The sequence below is a fragment of the Carettochelys insculpta genome, chromosome 1 (assembly GCF_033958435.1).
Source record: "Carettochelys insculpta isolate YL-2023 chromosome 1, ASM3395843v1, whole genome shotgun sequence".
NCBI classification, from domain to species: domain Eukaryota; kingdom Metazoa; phylum Chordata; order Testudines; family Carettochelyidae; genus Carettochelys; species Carettochelys insculpta.
This window is the reverse complement of record NC_134137.1, coordinates 261,307,648-261,325,797: the sequence shown is the minus strand read 5'-3', so window position 1 is coordinate 261,325,797 and position 18,150 is coordinate 261,307,648. Positions and strand designations below refer to the sequence as shown.

Sequence of the window (18,150 nt, the reverse complement as noted above, 5' to 3'; positions counted from 1 at the left end):
TCACACTGAGAAATATACTCAAAATAGCCACTCTTCCAGCAAATGTCAAAATTTTGGATAAACTGAAAATTTCATTAATTTCTAATGGAAATATTTACATTTTTCCTTTCAGGTGTTTTCAGTTTGAAACTATGAGAGATTTTCATTTAATAAGAAATTTCAAAATTTATACATTTCATATTACAAAAAATAGTTTACAGATTGAGCCTCTCTAGTCCAACACACTCTCATCCAGCAACATCCTTAATCTGGTGTGATTATAGTTAGCTGGAGGACTGCTTCTTATGGGCGTGGCCAAGTTTCCCATGGTCCCATAACATTTGTTTACAGCTCCTAGTCCTGGCTGTCAGTGTTCTGTGCTTTTATTTAGCTGTAATTTACCCTTAAATGTCTTCTAAGAGCCCAGTGAGCAATGGAAGTGTTCGTAATGCTGCTAGACATTACAGACCTCCTGTGGTTCAGGAAATTTTTCCATTCGGCACTGGTCAGGTCCCAAGGGCGCTGGACTAGAGAGGTTCAACTTGTAGTGTATTTTTCACTATATGGGCCCAAATGCTGTTCACTTTGCTCTTTCAAAGCTTTCCCTATCTTCACTGGGACTTCCACAGGGGAAAGTGAGCGGAATTATCTTCAAAAGAAGAAAGATGAGTGCATTATGCTTTTTTTCAGCATTTGTAAATACTTAATATTTAAATTATAAATCCAAATAATTTATCATTTAAATAAAGTGTATGCACACACACAACTCTCTGTGCTTTTGTGTCTCTAGAGGAACTTACATGAATTATTTAAATGCAAGTTCTCTCAGGTGCCTTCACTACAGTCAATAGTTTGTTCATATTCTGTTCCTCAGTGATACTTCTGTACCAAAAGACTTCCTTAGGGATGTAGAGTGTATAATTTTTTCCCTGAGATATTTCAAACTGATCTCCATTTGTGAGCATTTCCAAGTCATCTGTGAGCATACTGTTCCACCTGCACACTTGGTAGATTCTAATACCCTCTCATATGGCTGTTAGAATCCATCACTTACGTTGACAGGTGTTAATGCCTAATAGGTGAACAAACATGCAGGGCTTTGTACACATCCGAAAAAGACAGAAGGCTTGTCTACACCGACCCCCTTCTTTGAAGGCGGTATGCTAGTCAGCCTGATTGGAGAACAGCAATGAGGTGCTGCACTGCATACGCAGCACATCATTAGCATAATTCTCACCGCGCAAACTTCGAAGTTGCTAACTTGGAAGCAGCGGCAAGCAGTGTAGCCATGGCCACTTTGAAGTACCCACACAAGTTCAAAGTTCCCTTACTTCCAGAGCTACATGGCTTGTCACCGCTTCAAAGTTAGCAACTTTGAAGTTTGCATGGCGGGAATTATGCTAATGAGGTGCTGCATATGCAGCGCAGCATCTCATTGCTATTCTCCAATTGGGCTGATTAGCATGCCTGCTTTGAAGGAGGGGGCTACTGTAGACAAGCCCAGACTGTGTGAAAATCCAGCCCAGAATCTCAACTTCTGGGAGGATAAATTAGTAGAGGCTGGTTAAACTTGGGGCATCTTTCCCTTGTCTGTTCTCAAATCCAAGTTGATCACTTTTCAGCAGAATGTATAAACTCTGTCTGTTTACCATGAGCTTCAGATACTTCTCACCATTCACAGAGCCACTAACCAGGTTACAGTTATGTTTTTAATCACCAGATAGCTTTCCATTAAGATAATACAGTGAGATTTATCTGCTGGTTGTCAGAGATCCTTATAGTGCTCTCATTTTATGTGCCCTGTCCATTCAAGCAGCAAACAAATAACATAAAATCACTACAGAATAGTCAACAGAACCTCAGATTCTGTGCTCCGTAAAAGGAAAGACAGTTGGAGATGAAGCTGCAAGGGCGCTTTGTTTTTCATTCCCTCCAGTTGTGTTTTCCCCTGTCTGCTGTGAGCAGTGTGAACAGAATGTGAAATATGCCCTGATATTACTCATGACAAAGAAAGGTCACACACACACAGAGACACATGCACGCACAAATCGAGAATAAAGGAAAAAACTCACAGTCCTAAACCATAAAGAATGGGGCTTCAGGGCCACTTTGTTTGCTTAGAAATTTTAAACGAGATAAGTTGGATTATTTATAACTCCATTTATGTATAAAGCACTCCCTGCCGAAGCATTCACTGTGCTGCATAAACAATTATAAAAGAATCACAGCAGATTAAAAATATAAATTAAAGCATCATAAAATACACAAGTGATGAGATTAAAATGCCGCTGGAAGTGTGTCGTGGAAGAGGGAACATACAGACTGTTGCCTGTAATGAGTTACAGAAGGAGAAAGTTCTGTGCCCACTGGGCCACCACAGCAATGCTTCAGGGCCATATTCTCTGCCAGAGTCGGCTCTAGCTCCCTGAGTCTCTGGCCCCACACTAGAGCAGTTTAGCGCAATTTTACAGCTACTCTAAACTGTGCCCATGTAACTTGCTCCAGAATAATCCAACACTAAAGTATTAATCTACATTTTTTGCATAGCTGATATTTTCTTTTAAGAGGATTTCATGTCAGGAAAAGGTTCTGGGCTGTCAAGCCTGGGCAAAGAAGTTCTCTAGGCACAGTGACAAAAGACAAACAGCCAGCAGCAGGAGAAAGGGGTTCACTCCAGAGCTTACTGAAGTTAAGGGGAGTCTTTCCACTGAATTCAGTAGGCATTGGGATGAACACTGTGGCTACGTCTACACGTGCACCCAACTTCGAAATAGCTTATTTCGATGTTGCGACATCGAAATAGGCTATTTGGATGAATAACGTCTACACGTCCTCCAGGGCTGGCAACGTCGATGTTCAACTTCGACGTTGCTCAGCCCAACATCGAAATAGGCACAGTGAGGGAACGTCTACACGGCAAAGTAGCACACATCGAAATAAGGGAGCCAGGCACAGCTGCAGACAGGGTCACGGGGCGGACTCAACAGCAAGTCGCTCCCTTAAAGGGCCCCTCCCAGACACACTTTCATTAAACAGTGCAAGATACACAGAGCCAACAACTAGTTGCAGACCCTGTATATGCAGCACGGACCCCCAGCTGCAGCAGCAGCAGCCAGAAGCCCTGGGCTAAGGGCTGCTGCCCACGGTGACCACAGAGCCCCGCAAGGGCTGGAGAGAGAGTATCTCTCAACCCCCCAGCTGATGGCCGCCATGGAGGACCCCGCTATTTCGATGTTGTGGGACGCGGATCGTCTACACGTCCCTACTTCGATGTTGAACGTCGAAGTAGGGCGCTATTCCCATCCCCTCATGGGGTTAGCGACTTCGACGTCTCGCCGCCTAACGTCGATTTCAACTTCGAAATAGCGCCCAACACGTGTAGACGTGACGGGCGCTATTTCGAAGTTACTGCCGCTACTTCGAAGTAGCGTGCACGTGTAGACGCAGCCTGTATCTCCACACATTGCCACAACACTCTGCTTGACTTCTGTGCATGAAAAGGCAGTTTAGTCTCTGTATACATTGAAATTTTGCCCTCTCCACTAGGTCTGCCAGCCAGCGTGTTAGCTGGTGTCAGTGTCCGGGCTAGTTTGTGTGAGATGAGCATGTTCTGAGTACAGCTCTGCCTCAGTCCACAGATCTGCTTCTTAGGTGGCCCAGCCACAAGGAAAACACCACCCAAATAACTGGGCTCCTTTTGCAGATGGAGTAGCACAGAAAGCAATCTGAAAACTGTAGTCTCAAATCCCACTGGTGCTCGTTGGTGGGAGAAAAATGAAAAGGCTATTCCATTTACCCAGGGGTTGCTCATGGCCCTTTCAGAGAGGCACCGAAAGAGGCCCTTAATGGAATGGGTTGCAGTAATAGACGCCTCTCCCTTTAACACTGTTTTAAAGTTGTTTGTTCATCATTAACAAGGCTGGTTCAGTCCCAGCTGCAGCACTACCAACCCTGCTTCCCAGCACATTCTTCCCCAGCTGACCCATTTCTATGTTTCCCTCGTGTTCCCACAGACTTTACTTTGTCCTTTCTTAGCCAGGGCATTGTCTCCTCACCGCTGCACCACATCAACACAGGCTAGCTGCCTGCTGAGCAGGATGTAGGCTGGTCTCATGTCATGCTGATAAACGCATGTGGCAACACAAAGCCATGTGGTAATGAAAAGGCACTTCACAAAGACGTCCGATCACACGTTGATTTTTATTGGAAATCCTCTGACAGCTCCTCTTACACTTACTTTACAGGGGTGCACGTGGACCTTAATCACCAATGTTTGTTTTGTTACTGTGTGTGCAAGTATTGACTCAGCTCTAGGGAGCTGGGGGGAAGAGAAGGGACATGAACTGAGCCTATTTCCGCAAGGAGCAAGGCTTTTGTGTTCCAGAGCTCTTAGCTGTAGCCAAGCCAGTGGAGAGGCAGCTGAGAATTTTCTTTGGCAATCCAGTTCCTCTGAGTAACAACAAGTAATGTGAGGTTGGAGAGGGAATGATCATCTTATACAAAGGCAACGTTTACAAAAAGTTACCAGCGCTGGTACTGGAACTGTCATCTGAAATGTCTGGGATATCGCTGTTTGTGAAAGTTAATGATGACCACAGTACTGTGATCACACTTTAAAAATGTACAGTTGCCTCAGGTAACAAAGTGACATTTACATAATATATACCTCATTTCCCTTGGTGTCCCTTGTACTAATGGCAGGAAATAGTGCAATGCTGAGATAACATTAGCAAATGGAAAACTACAGGCTTTTGAAGCACAAAACCCCTGTTTGCTACTATAAAACAGATTTCTGAGGCCTGTACAATTGTGTAATGTAAATGTGGAGATGGACTGGATACTGCATTCCTTGATCATCCAGAGCTTTGCTAGTCACTGTGTTACTATTGACAGCCTCAAGTGGAACGTTAGTCTTCGAAGTTCCTGAGTGTGTGTGGTTCAGGTGTTGTAATGACTTAATGCTGTTATCCACCGAAGAGAAGCACTGGCGCATACATTCAACGGATTAGCTAACAGGGAGAATGGACCGATTATATTCTGAAACAGAGATGCAAAATCAGGCAGTGACTCGATGAATCATTTCACTGGGCAGACTGCAGGATCTACTTGAGCTAAAACATGAATCTATTTATTTGTGTTTTTCTAGAGACAGCCTAAATTTTTTAATGTGACTCTCAATAAAATACATAGCTTAATTTATCCAAAAGTCAGGTCACTTTTTGTCACCCCCTGCAGCCATGCAGCTTTTTGCCTTTGGTCAAGGGCAACCTCATCTTTTGAGAGGCAGGTAATAAGTAATTGATATGTTACTAGCTTAATGGTAAGATTGAAGGACATGGTTTTGTAACTGGGCTAGTAAAGTTTCTAGAGAATTTTAACAGGCTAAATGCTTCATCTCAGATTTTCATCTCAACCACCAGATCAAGGGATTGTTAGGGGGTTTACTTTGCAAGGTGCCCAAGCTGTAATAATTTAAGTGAATGAGATTTCCAAGTCATTGTGAGGATGAGGCTTGCATATTTCACTGTGAAGCACACGAAACAATAGTGTTCCTTACCGAAGAGAGAGGCTTCAATTAAAATTAATTCCAAATAAGACCCTCCCCAAATGAGGGAGACTTGGAAGGAATGATCTTGGTAGCTCTGCAGAATATACCTGTCTTTTCCCTCAGAGTCCGGGGCATGCTGACACAGCATCTGGGAACAAGCCTCCCAGCCTGGGTGCACAAACGTATGCTAGCAGGGCTCACACTAACACACCAAAAATAGCTATGTAGACATTGCAGCTCAGGCTCTGAACTCTCTGATGGGGGATAGGCTTTAGAACCTGAGCTCCAGCCTGAGCAGCCACATCAATGAGCTATCACACTGCTATCTCTAGTAAAAGCACTTTTAGCACAGCTGGACTAGACGACCTCCTGAGCTCACTTCCACCCCTAGAATTTTATGATTCTGTGTCCCGGGCTCACTCCTAGTTGCAGTGCAGACACCGAGATGACTGCTGTCATCCTGGGACAGCTGAGTTCTAATGATCTTCTAAGGCTCCTCTCTGCGCCTTTGGTGTGATTGGCTAGGAAGTGGGTCAGGGGGACTTGGGTCCCTGTCACTTCAGCAATATTGCTGTTCAGCTACCTCCCTGGGAATAGGAAACCCAAAGTTAAGAGAGAGGTTAAGCCCATATCTGGACTCTTAAAGTCTCCTTGCTGAATCAGACCATAAGGACAATGACTTTCCTTTGTGTGTACCAAACTCTGGCCTGCATTTCCCAGGTTGTACGTGTAAATATACTGATGAAACTGCTAAAATGGGGGTGATTATGCCTTGAGTGTTAATTGAGTCGTGTGAACTGTAAATTGTTTGTGACGTTCATGTATCATTTTCCCCCAAAATGCAGGAGGCAATATCACAAGAAACATGAAAAGAACAATAGTTTTTCTTGGGGTGGTATGTGTGTCTGCAGCTCAGCTCTTCTAATTCCTCTTTCCCTCCAGCCACCTTCTCCCTCCCAAGGGGAGAGAAGGCTAGACACAGCGCATTCTAGTGCCTGTGAACATATCCTCCCAAGAAGAAGATCCTATGGAGTCATACCTCCCAATACTGAGACTAAGCATTCTGTCTCGGCAGAGCATATAGTTCCTGACACGGGCCATGAAACTCTCATCCTACCCATGCTGCTCTGCTGCTAGCCTATCAAGCTGGCCACAGAAATACCCAATCTGGAGAGAAAAAGTTCATTGGCTGTAGCTCTGGACACTCCCAAGCAGTTCTGTGGCTAGAAGTCTGCATGGATAAAATGTAAAAAAGATAAAGAGAGTCTTAGCCATTGGTTTTCATCACTGAACTAATCATTGTCTCTTTTTTTGCTTTTGTCTTCTCTCCAGGAACGAGTGGAATATCTCTTTCTCATAATTTTTACAGTGGAAGCATTTTTAAAAATAATAGCATATGGACTTCTCTTTCACCCCAATGCTTACCTCCGCAATGGCTGGAATTTACTAGATTTTATAATTGTGGTAGTAGGGTAAGTACTTTTATCTTTGAATACACTGTGTGCATGGGAATGTTCTGGGGTATCAGGAATTCCAAATGTGTACATTACAGAGAAGGAGTGCATAGGCTTCTTATGGATCCTTGCTTGACTGACAGTACTGCACACCCTGTGACTCTTGTCTCAACCAACTGTCTCTCCAACTCACCCCACCTGCAGGCTCCATCCACTTACCAAACTTACACAGAATACACTGAATTTGTAGTCAGATTCTCTGCTGGTATGACTGGTGTTGCTTTGTTGATTTCAATGGAATAATGCTGATTTACGCCAGCTGAGGATCTGGCCAATCTTGGCATGGCTTTTCTGGTATTGAGTCCATCCAGGTCATTAGACCCCCTTCTGGGTCTTTACCTAAGACACGGAAACAAAACCACTTTTTAACACTAGTGAAATCAAAAAAAGAGAAAGCAAGAAGATTATTGAGCAATGTATAGCTGGTCTTAGGCTCCTGAGTGTAATTCTGATAGAAGACAATCAAATAAATTAACCCTGGACATCTCCATGAATGTGGGTGGAATATTTCCTGAGATTCACTGTGACTTTTAACCAGGGGCTTCAACTCCAACAAATATTTCAGAAAAGAACATTTTAAAAGATATCCCAGATTGGACCATTATTGGGCTTGAGCACTGTGAGGGTCACTCAGAGAGCAACATTTTCAGGAACTAGGAGCTTATTTTGATGAAAATGGCCCTACTAATTATTTTTAAAGCTCCAAACAAGAAACAGAACAGAAGTACAGAGAATGAATTGTATAACCCACATTTTCTCTAATAGAATGCTTTTCAAAGTTTTCTATTTGGTACCAACATGTCTCTGAGACATGGGGAGCCACAAAAGAGTGTACATGAGCTAGGAATTGAGGTTTATCATCCCCTTATACTGTATCTCCCTAAAACATGACCTCTGAGAAGCCAAAGGAATTGTGAAGCCTTGAAGAAAAGCAGCACATCAACAAGCCCCTCCCCACCTTGGATACCTCATAGGGACTTGTGCAGTGCTTCTGAAGCTGGGGTCAGTTATCAGCCTCAGGAAAGGAGATAGCATAGACGGGGTTCAGCTTCTAGACACTTTTTCAGTGGCTCTGCTTCTGTTTCCCTGCCTTCCTGGAGAGGACCTCTGGCCTCCACAAGCCTAATTGGTCTAGGGATTAGAAATACAATAGGGGAGCAACATACAGTAAAACCCAGTTTACACAATTTCAGTTTATGTGTTACTTGGATTAACGTGAGTCGAAATCAGCAAGTGGAGTGGTCAGGCAGTGCAGTGCTCCACCTGCCAGCTCCAGTCCCTGGCTACCCCAGGTGGGGGAAACCAGGGAGCAGCCACGCCACCACACAGGTCCATCACCAGACTCTCCCAGATGGGGGAAACCAGGGAGCAGCTGGTCCACTGTGCCAGTCTACCCCCCGGTCCATCCCTCCTGCCCACCATTCACAGGAGCTGGGAGCAGTGCTGGTGGCGGGCAGCCAGAGGAAAACTGACCAGTGCTGCTGCATCTGGCTCTGGGCTCCCTGCCACTCTTAGGAGCTGGGAGACAGGCGCAGCCAGAATGGGAGACTCATCCTGACTTATGCAAGTTTTGACTTCCATGTGGTTGCTTAGGCACACAACCTAGGTGTAAGCTGGGGGTTTACCATTTGCAATATTTACAGGCAGATATCCAGTAGGTATCTCAACCGCTCTACGGAGGGTGGAAATATCCTGGGATGAGGTGAAGGACTTAATGTAGGCATAATGGTATATTAAATTGGGTTAGCATTAGTTTAGATTTTTTTTTTTTTTTAGTATTAGTAGCATACTTCAGTCTATGTAGACTATGGATCGCGCCCTTCGTAGTTCCGTTTGGCATCCTCATTTGCAGCGTCGGCTGTGACTGTGAAGACCCACATGAGAGTGACAGTCCTTGCTGCATCTGTTGCATGTGTAACGGGTGTCTGGCAGGTCCTTGCTGTGCTTTCTGTGGACTCGCTTCTCCTCTGCTAGCTGTCTGATCCTCATCTCACCCTTCTGAAGGCCTTCAGTTTAGATTTAGAAACTTGGAAAGCAACAGGACAAGCTGTTTGAATTATAGTTGTGTGAAGGACATGGGATGAATTAAACCTTAGGGCAATGAGGCTAGGTGTCGCTCTCCTGAATGCCCCATCTCTTCTATCTGCCACCTGATCCCCAGAGTGAGTTCCATGCACCACCAGAATGCAGGCCCTCCCTGTCCTTCCTTTTCCAATAGAAACCCTTGTCTCTCTTGCCACGGTGCTTGCCCCAAAAGGGCAGTCTTGGCAGCCAAAGCCATTTACGCTTCCTGCCCAGCCCATCGACTGTCTGGCCGCTTGGCTACTTGTATAGAGGAAGTATAAAACTCCTAGCCAGTCATCTTGACTATTGCCGCTGCTGCTTTGCCACGTGATCCCAGAATGACAGGTGGAAGCTGCAGGCAGAAGTTCCTCTCAAAGGGGAGGTGGGACAAATTGGAACGTATTTTAAATCCCAAAACCACCCTACTTGCTGCCTAGGCTCTCCTTCCTGTGACAATGCCATGTGCTTTCCCTGCTCTCACCTTGGTAACCCCAAAGGAGTAATAAATCCCACCGAAAATTAGTGACATCTGCTCAGGGATAAACTGGTTTCTGAAGATAAGTCTAATTCCACAACCTATAATCATGTTGGGTTCAGTCACCTGACTAGGGACCGCTGCTCCATATGGAGAAGGGCCTTATGAATCTGATTGTTTCTATTTGTGTGAGGGTCTTTAGAGATACTCTGAAACAGAAGATAAATATTTTACCCCCCTTTTCCCATTGCCATGTAACAGAAATGCTAGATCAGTATTATCTCTAGTTTAACCTGTGTTTTCCTATTAGGCCTGTTAATCAGCAGGATGATATTCAGGCTGAAATTAATTCCCTTGCCAGTGACAAAAGCAGCAGCTCTCCACTGTGCTGTACTGTCTGCTCTCCTGTTCCGTAACACTTAGTCTGTAGCTGGAGGAAACAATCTGACAGTAATTGCAAGAGGGGAAAGATTACATATGTATAAACACAGCCAAGACCCTGAAGTCACTGTTAAATGGTAACAATTGCAAGCGGCAGATTCCACTTCAAGGCTAGATAGGTTACTCTGATGTTTATCCATTTAGACAGGTTCATACAGGACCACGCCATAGTGTTCTGTGCTGCTTTCTCTTCCAGAAGACCCTACCTATCTGCAAATTCTGAGAGACAATGCTGTTTGCACCCTGCTTGCTCCCTACTGGCTGTTTGAAAATTGCAATGTAAACCCAAGTGCAACTTGAATTGATTTTGTTAGAGAGATTTCCAAATTTCTCCAATTTCTTTTTTATTCTGCTTCTTTCAAAGACCCCCTCATTGACCTGCCTTGTTCTTTCTTCTGAGAAGAGCCAGCCCTGGCATCCTCTGGTGTCAGTCTGTGCTGCCAAAAGTGGTTCCATTGGTGGCCAGAAGTAGTTGGAAAACAAGAGGAAGCATTTGCCTGGCAGTGGCTGTGCATACAGGCTATTGTGTCCCAACTCAGTCCAGTCTTCCTTAATGGTAGCCATCTCACTTAACCTAATTTATTCTTCCCAGAGGTCCTCTTAATCATAGGTCGCTCCATCCCCCTTCTTCTTTTCTATCTCTTTTTTCCCTCTTTCTTCTTCTTTCTTCCCCCCTCTCTGCTTAAAATTTACCCTGATTGCTCATTCTGCTCCAGAATCTGATGGAGTGGGTCTTACCCACGAAAGCTCATTACCTAACAAATACATTTGTTAGTCTTTCAGGTGCTACAGGACTGCTTGTTTTTGTGACACTACAGACTAATACAGCTACCCCTCTGAGACTATGGCTACATCTACACTAGCCACAAACTTCGAAATGGCCACGCAAATGGCCATTTCGAAGTTTACTAATGAAGCGCTGAAATGCATATTCAGCGCCTCATAAGCATGCGGGCGGCGGCGGCACTTCGAAATTGACGCGCCTCGCTGCCGCGTGGCTCGTCCCAATGGGGCTCCTTTTTGAAAGGACCCCGCCTACTTCAAAGTCCCCTTATTCCTATGAGCTCATGGGAATAAGGGGACTTCGAAGTAGGCGGGGTCCTTTCGAAAAGGAGCCCCGTCGGGACGAGCCGCGCAGCGGCGAGGCGCGTCAATTTTGAAGTGCCGCCACCGCCCACATGCTAATGAAGCACTGAATATGCATTTCAGCGCTTCATTAGTAAACTTCATAATGGCCATTTGTGTGGCCATTTTGAAGTTTGGGGCTAGTGTAGACACGGCCTATTAAGCATAAACTCATTAATGAGACTTCAGAAGAGAATGAAACATTAACTGAAAAATATTACTAGAATCCTATATGTACTTAGTGTGGCTTCTAAACTGATGCTTATGAGGCTCAGAAAACTAGTTCTGAGGTAACATACCTAAATTTTCTTGCCAATCCTGTCCTGCTTTCATTAGTTCTACCTCCTCATACTGCAGAAGGGGCAAAACTAAAATGGAAGCAAACAAAATACAAAACAAGACTTACGATTTTCCTTGGACAGCTGCATGCGGTACAAGTCTCCCACATCCTCCTTTTCATGATAGAGAAAACAAGTAGGCCACTGACCTCTTTTAACTTAACCTAACCAGAAATGGCAGATTGTCAGGGTCATTAACATTTTATGTTCCTTAAGCAAGACAAAACCATGAAATGTATTATCCTAAATTCTTGGCCAGTATCAACTGCTAAAAACTAAACACATGGGTAATTTAGAAGGATGCAGCTCAAGGATACTCCTGTGGCTTTGTGGGCTGGAACTGCTTCTTGATCTGTTTGTACAACTTCCAGCATGATGGAGGCCTCTGAGTTTTACTGGTCTCTCATGGCTAACTGATATGGTTATAGTTGTAGTATTGTAGCACAGGCCAGAGAAAGTCAGAAAGGTTCATGGGATGAAAAAAGCGAAAAGTGATTTCCTGATAATACTCAGAGGCTGGGTCTACACCTGCCCCTCCCTTTCGGAAGGGGAATGTTAATGAGCAGGTTCAAAATATGCTAATGAGGTGCTGCAATGAATATGCAGTGCCTCATTAGCATAATGGCAGCTGCAGCGATTCTAAAATGCAGCTTTTCAAATTGCGCGCCACCCGTGGAGACGGGACCTTCTGAAAGGACCCCCCCAGTTTTCAAAAGCCCTTCTTCTGATCACCAGGAGGAAAGCCCACGTCCACAGGCCCACCAAGGTGGGGGAAAAAGGCAGTTACCCCAGGCCCTGATGCGTCAAAGCGGTTTGGGTCTCTGGCCACTGCCACTGCTGCAGTAGCAGTGGTGGTGTTTAGAGCTCTGACTCCTTTATATCACTGCTGGAGCACTATGCAATGAGCTCCAGGCTGCACTAAGGGTTGCGGACCATGGCACGCTCCAGGCAGCACTGAGGACTGGCTGCCCTCTGCTCCACCCCTTCTGGGAGCGTGAAGTCAGGCCCCCTCCCACCTTGACCAGGGGCCTCTGGGGTTGTCAGCTCCCCTGCACACACAGATGTCCAGGCTTCAACTGTCAGCCCCAGTCACCAGAACTTAGGCAGCCCCCTTTTCCCTGCCTGTCAGGTATGCATGACCCTTCTCACATGTCCAGCAATCTGGGGCTGAGAGTCAGAACTTTTCGCCCAGCTCAGAAAAAGGCCACCAGCTCACACCTCCCTTGACACATTCCCATGTCTCCATAGTTTGAGAACTGCTGATCTAAAGCATTAACTTTTAAAGACTCTTTCATCGCAGCTGTCACTTGCACGCATTCTGCCATTGCAATCTTCTTCTTAAAATGTTAATGGTTCTCACCGCAGAATAAAAGAATAGGGCTGGATGGGAATGAAAAAATCTTATATACAAAGAACAGTTATTCAGGTACTGCTATGGCAGAAAGGAGCATAACCACGGACAATGTCTAGATCAGGGGTCAGCAACCTTCCTGAGGCAGAGTGCTAAAATTTAACCTTTTGACACCTATGGATGGTCCGAGTACCAGTGATACTTTTCAAAGTCAGTAATAGTCCTATTTAAAACAGATTCATTAATAAATAACTAAATAAATAAAGATGCAGAGTGTTACTGGTTAGGTGGTGTTTGGTAGCATTGGCTGGTCTCTTGCTAATCCACAAGTGGCACGGCTTTGAGCAAGCTCCTGGCTGCATGGGGGGGAAGAGGGGCGGGGCTTGCCGATGAAAATCAGCTCGCGTGCCACTCTTGGCACCCATGCCGGGGGTTACCAATGCCTGGTCTAGATCCTCAGTCTATCTTAACTCACATTTTTTACACCGCACCAGTTCTGATATTGTTCATTATTTTCAGGTAGGCAGGGAGATAGGAAATGAGCATTCTGCAAAGCAGACTATGTGAATTCTTTATAGAACCAGCTAACTGCTACAGTTTCCCCCATCTTCAAAAGCTGGGTCAGCCACCACCTGAAGAAATCTGTGACTTCTTTTGGAATGTTCAGCTCTAGGGTAGCCAGAGACGAGTCCATGTCAGGGAAAGAGAAGAGCATTAAAAGCAAGGACTACATCTAGATTTAAGGGAATGGCTTCTGAAGAAAGGAAGCACTTTAGACTTACAGGCTTGTGACAACTTATCTGTCTTGCAATATGGTAGATCTGCTTTCTGAGCAGCTAAGTCTGTTAAAGCTTGATCTAGCTTATCCTCAAATAGCCTATGACCTTTCTTTTGCAGAGCCATTAAATATTGCTTTGAAGAAAAATCTGTTTGCATGGGTATCAGTCATAAAAGCTCTGTGCTTAAGAACATTGCTAGGTAAAAACAAAGATCACACACTCAAGCTGTCTGATTAAGCATATCCCACAACCACTAATCATAGTAAATTGATTGATAGTCCCTTTGATTTTATTTTTATCCTTTTTGGAAAAGTAAAGGGTTTTCTGATGATACATGACTGTTGTCCTTGGAATTCAGGACTTAGAAGGAAATTTTATCTCCCAGGAAAAATGACTTAAAATGTTGTGTTACAAGAACATCTGGCTTTCCAGGAAGCATGTAAGGCATTTCCTAAGAACTGCATTTTCTGAGGATCTGCAGTTTCTATCAAGAGAAAAGTATCCTAGTTTAGAGAACAACCTTACTTAGACTGTGCACGGGAGGTATTTGCAAGGAGTCTCAAATTCTGAATGGATTCAAAATGTTGGGTGTAGAAATGGGCCTTTCCTGTGCCTGTGAGTAAGAACATAAGAACATAAGAATGGCCATACTGGGTCAGACCAAGGATCCATCTAGCCCAGTATCCTGTCTGCCGACAGTAGCCAATGCCAGGTGCCCCAGAGGACGTGAACCGAAGACAATGATCAAGCGATTTGTCTCGTGCCATCCATCTCCGCCTTTGACAAAAGGCTAGGCACCATACCTTACCCCTTGCTAATAGGCATCTGTGGACCTAACCTCCAAATATTTATCAAGCTTTTTTTTAAACTCATTTAGAGTCCTGGCCTTCACAGCACCCTCTGGTAAGGCGTTCCACAGGTTGACTGTGCACTGTGTGAAGAAGAACTTTCTTTTATTAGTTTTGAACCTGCTACCCATTAATTTCATTGGTGTTCTCTAGTTCTTGTATTATGGAAACAAGTAAATAACTTTTCTGTATTCACTTTCTCCACACCATTCATGATTTTATATACCTCTATCATCTTGCCCCTCAGTCTCCTCTTTTCTAGACTGAAAAGTCCCAGTCTCTCTAGTCTCTCCTCATATGGGACCCGTCCCAAACCCTTAATCATTTTAATTGCCCTTTTCTGAACCTTTTCTAATGCCAATATAACTTTTTGAGGTGAGGAGACCACATCTGCACGCAGTACTCAAGATGTGGGCATACCATAGGTTTGTATAGGGGAAGTAAGATATTCTTCGTCTTATTTTCTATCCCTTTTTTAATTATTCCTAACATACGATTTGCTTTACTGACTGCCACTGCGCACTGCGTGAATATTTTCAGAGAACTATTCACTATAATTCCAAGATCCCTTTTCTGATCTGTTGTAGCTAAATTTGCCCCCATCATATTGTATGTGTAATTGGGGTTATTTTTCCCAATGTGCATTACCTTACACTTAACCACATTAAATTTTCTAAAGGGCAGACTCAAGCACTTCTACATTTGCAAACCCTTTCTAGCATTAAAAAAGGCCATATTTAAAGGTGAACAGTAAAGCCAAAAACAAAAGTAGTATTTTGGACTTTGATTTTTCTTAATGATGTATAAAAATTCTGTCTCAAGGTTATTTCTCTTCTTGTTATTTGCATATGATATAATAGCTCTTCAATTCTGTCTATTTGCAAGAGTAACTTGATAAAGTCTTCTCTTAGACAATAAGAATCTGCAGCCCCTCTACAAAAACGGAAATAAAAAGCTGTGATATGGGTAGCATGCCACTTGTCATGCCACTCTTGAGGTCCTCCAAAGATCTGCCTGAGGTCCTTCAGCAAACAGAAAACCTTGTGTGTCAGGCATAAAAATGGAAGCAGGAAAAATTTTGTGGCGGGGAAAGAAAGAAAATACCAAGGGTATCTTCCTACATCACTGAGAGGAAATAGAAGTCAACAAGCAATTCGTCTTTTATTTGCTTTGAAGTTCATCTTTGAGAAATGAACCAAAACTGGATGTGTGACCACTAGGGTGAGATGCATACTGTTCTTGAGCACCGATAAATGATTTCTGCAATAGTTTAAACACAAGGTGGAAAATACTACTTTCAGTTGGAAATGGAAGGGCAAGTTACATTGCAGAACATATTTATCTGATATGAAATAGGATTGGTACTCATGGGCTTTGGAGAGGTGCTGCAAGATCTTCAATGGCTGGAAGAGGGTAAGAGTTTTGCTTTTACATCTCATTGAAAATGCCCCCTTCAGCACAGTGCTCTCCCACATCATGCTGGGGCATTGTTTCAGATATAGTGGCATTAGAAAAGGTTCAGAAAAGGGCGACGAAGATGATTAGGGGTTTGGAACGGGTCCCATATGGGGAGAGGCTAGAGAGACTGGGACTTTTCAGTCTGGAAAAGAGGCAATTGAGGGGTGATATGATAGAGGTATATAAAATCGTGAATGGTGTGGAGAAAGTGAAGATAGAAACATTATTTACCTTTTCCCGTAATACAAGAACTAGGGGACACCAAATGAAATTGATGGGTAGTCGGTTCAAAACTAATAAAAGGAAATTTTTCTTCACACAGCGCACAGTCAACCTGTGGAACTCCTTGCCCGAGGAGGCTGTGAAGGACAGGACTCTATTAGGGTTTAAAAAAGAGCTCGATAAATTTTTGCAGGTTAGGTCCATAAATGGCTATTAGCCAGGGGTAAAGTATGGTGCCCTAGCCTTCAGTACAAGGGCAGGAGGTGGATGGCAGGAGATAAATCACTGGATCATTGTCTTTTGTTCTCCATCTCTGGAGCACCTGGCATTGGCCACTGTCGGCAGATGGGATACTGGGCTGGATGGACCTTTGGTCTGACCCAGTATGGCCATTCTTATGTTCTTATGGTTCACCTATTGAGAGGGAATGGCAGGAACTATGGAGTCTATCACCCTATTTATTCCGGTATCTATTGTAGGGTTTGGGTTTTTTTTAAGAGGTTTTCATCAGAAAACTGACCCTCATTTGCCTTGTGAATGAGGAGGGGCAGGAGCATAGCTTGAGGCCCTCATTTGTCTCAGTGTCTGTCAGTGATCCTGGCAGCCCTCCCAATAGTTCTGATGGGCTCAGCCTTTGTCTTCACATGGTCTTGTTCAGTGGTTTGCAACACCCACAAACTTTTGATCCTCTCCCTACTCTCCTGCCTCCTCTCATATTCACTGCATAGTTGTTAATTTTCTATCAATACTTTAAATTAAGACTTTGAATGGGGTCAGCTAGCTCTCCCATCCTAGCTACCAAATTCTTGGTAGCAGCACAAGGGATATTTATGGAAATTTTTTTAAAAAGCTAAAGTTCACCTTTGAAAAGAACACATGTCTAACCAGAAACTTTAGCTTAAGAAAATTAGTGCTGGTGGCACTGGCCTGAGTGCCATAAAGAATGACACCTTATTTTTATCTACCAGGCAAACTTCCTGCATGGAGCCCCTGCCAGTGTACCTCAGTCCTGAACTGTGGGGATTGTCTCCAACGGCAACAGGGCTGTTTTTCAATCCATAGTCCATGTAGTTATTGGAACAGCCTCTTTCTGAGCCTGCCAGTTAGTTCAAAGCATGATTACAATTTTGTGGCATGGTAGCTGGAACTGACATCCACCGAACTTACTGATGTAACAGCACCATTGGAAGGGAACAACTTTTTTAAATCTCTAATTGGATTCAGAGTGGTGTCCTCTAGGTGAAAGGCTTTGTGGTCCCTTAGCAAAGCCTTCAGACATCCATTCTCCTAGTAAAGGCTAGTGTTGAACCTTGAGAGTGAAGTTTACTTTTTTGAAATATAAGTTTGTTAAATCAAGTTCAGACCTTTGGCAGGCTGGGCCATCTACTCTCTGCACTCATGAGTAACATCTCCTGCACACTGCTCTGCCTTCTTCATACACACTCTATAATTAAGTGCCTCTCCCGATTTTCAAGGGACAGCGCCAATTAACCAAAGTAAACCACTAAAAGTACCATAATAAAATAAGTTTGAAAATCCAAATTCAACCCTAGATAATTGTTTTACTATAGCATGGGATCATAACAATAGCATTTTTCCAGAGTCTCCACGTTAACTTTTTACACCCCCATGCCTTAAGCCATCATTAGGGTTTTAGATTACATACCTCTTCCATGTCATCTACATTTATAACTGGGCAGGAAATATGCTTTTATCTTCTGTTAGGGCCAGCCATAAAGTGAGCCATGATGCATATTTTGCTAGGGGGTTACACAACTGTTGTTTAAATAGCACTGAAATACTTGATCTTAGTACTTGCAGATTCTATTCCTGGCTCTTGAAGAAGAATGTTAATAGAAACAGCACTGTCAAAAGTATAAGGTGACCATCCATCCCGTATTGGGTGGGACACCCATATTTTGGGTACCAGAAAGACATTCCGACTTATTTTTAAAACGGGGCTAATTGCCCTGTATTTGTGCCCCCCCCTCGCCCCCCAGCATTGGCT

General features: G+C 44.0%; 1 protein-coding gene and 1 long non-coding RNA gene across 17 annotated transcripts in view; one reads left to right on the top strand and one right to left on the bottom strand.

The window, feature by feature from the left end:
- CACNA1C (calcium voltage-gated channel subunit alpha1 C) overlaps positions 1-18,150 on the top strand; it is an 812,008-nt gene that overhangs the window by 516,876 nt on the left and 276,982 nt on the right. For all 16 annotated transcript variants that reach the window (XM_075005900.1, XM_075005795.1, XM_075005919.1 and 13 more), the window contains exon 4: positions 6,860-6,999. In XM_075005900.1, the coding sequence (XP_074862001.1) occupies positions 6,860-6,999 (140 nt within the window). The remainder of the gene's footprint in view (positions 1-6,859; positions 7,000-18,150) is intronic.
- LOC142019299 (uncharacterized) lies at positions 4,827-8,930 on the bottom strand. The gene is made up of 3 exons (XR_012647033.1): positions 8,832-8,930; positions 7,201-7,380; positions 4,827-5,016 (listed from the first exon to the last, which is right to left on the bottom strand). It is a non-coding gene; the product is annotated as an uncharacterized LOC142019299 (long non-coding RNA).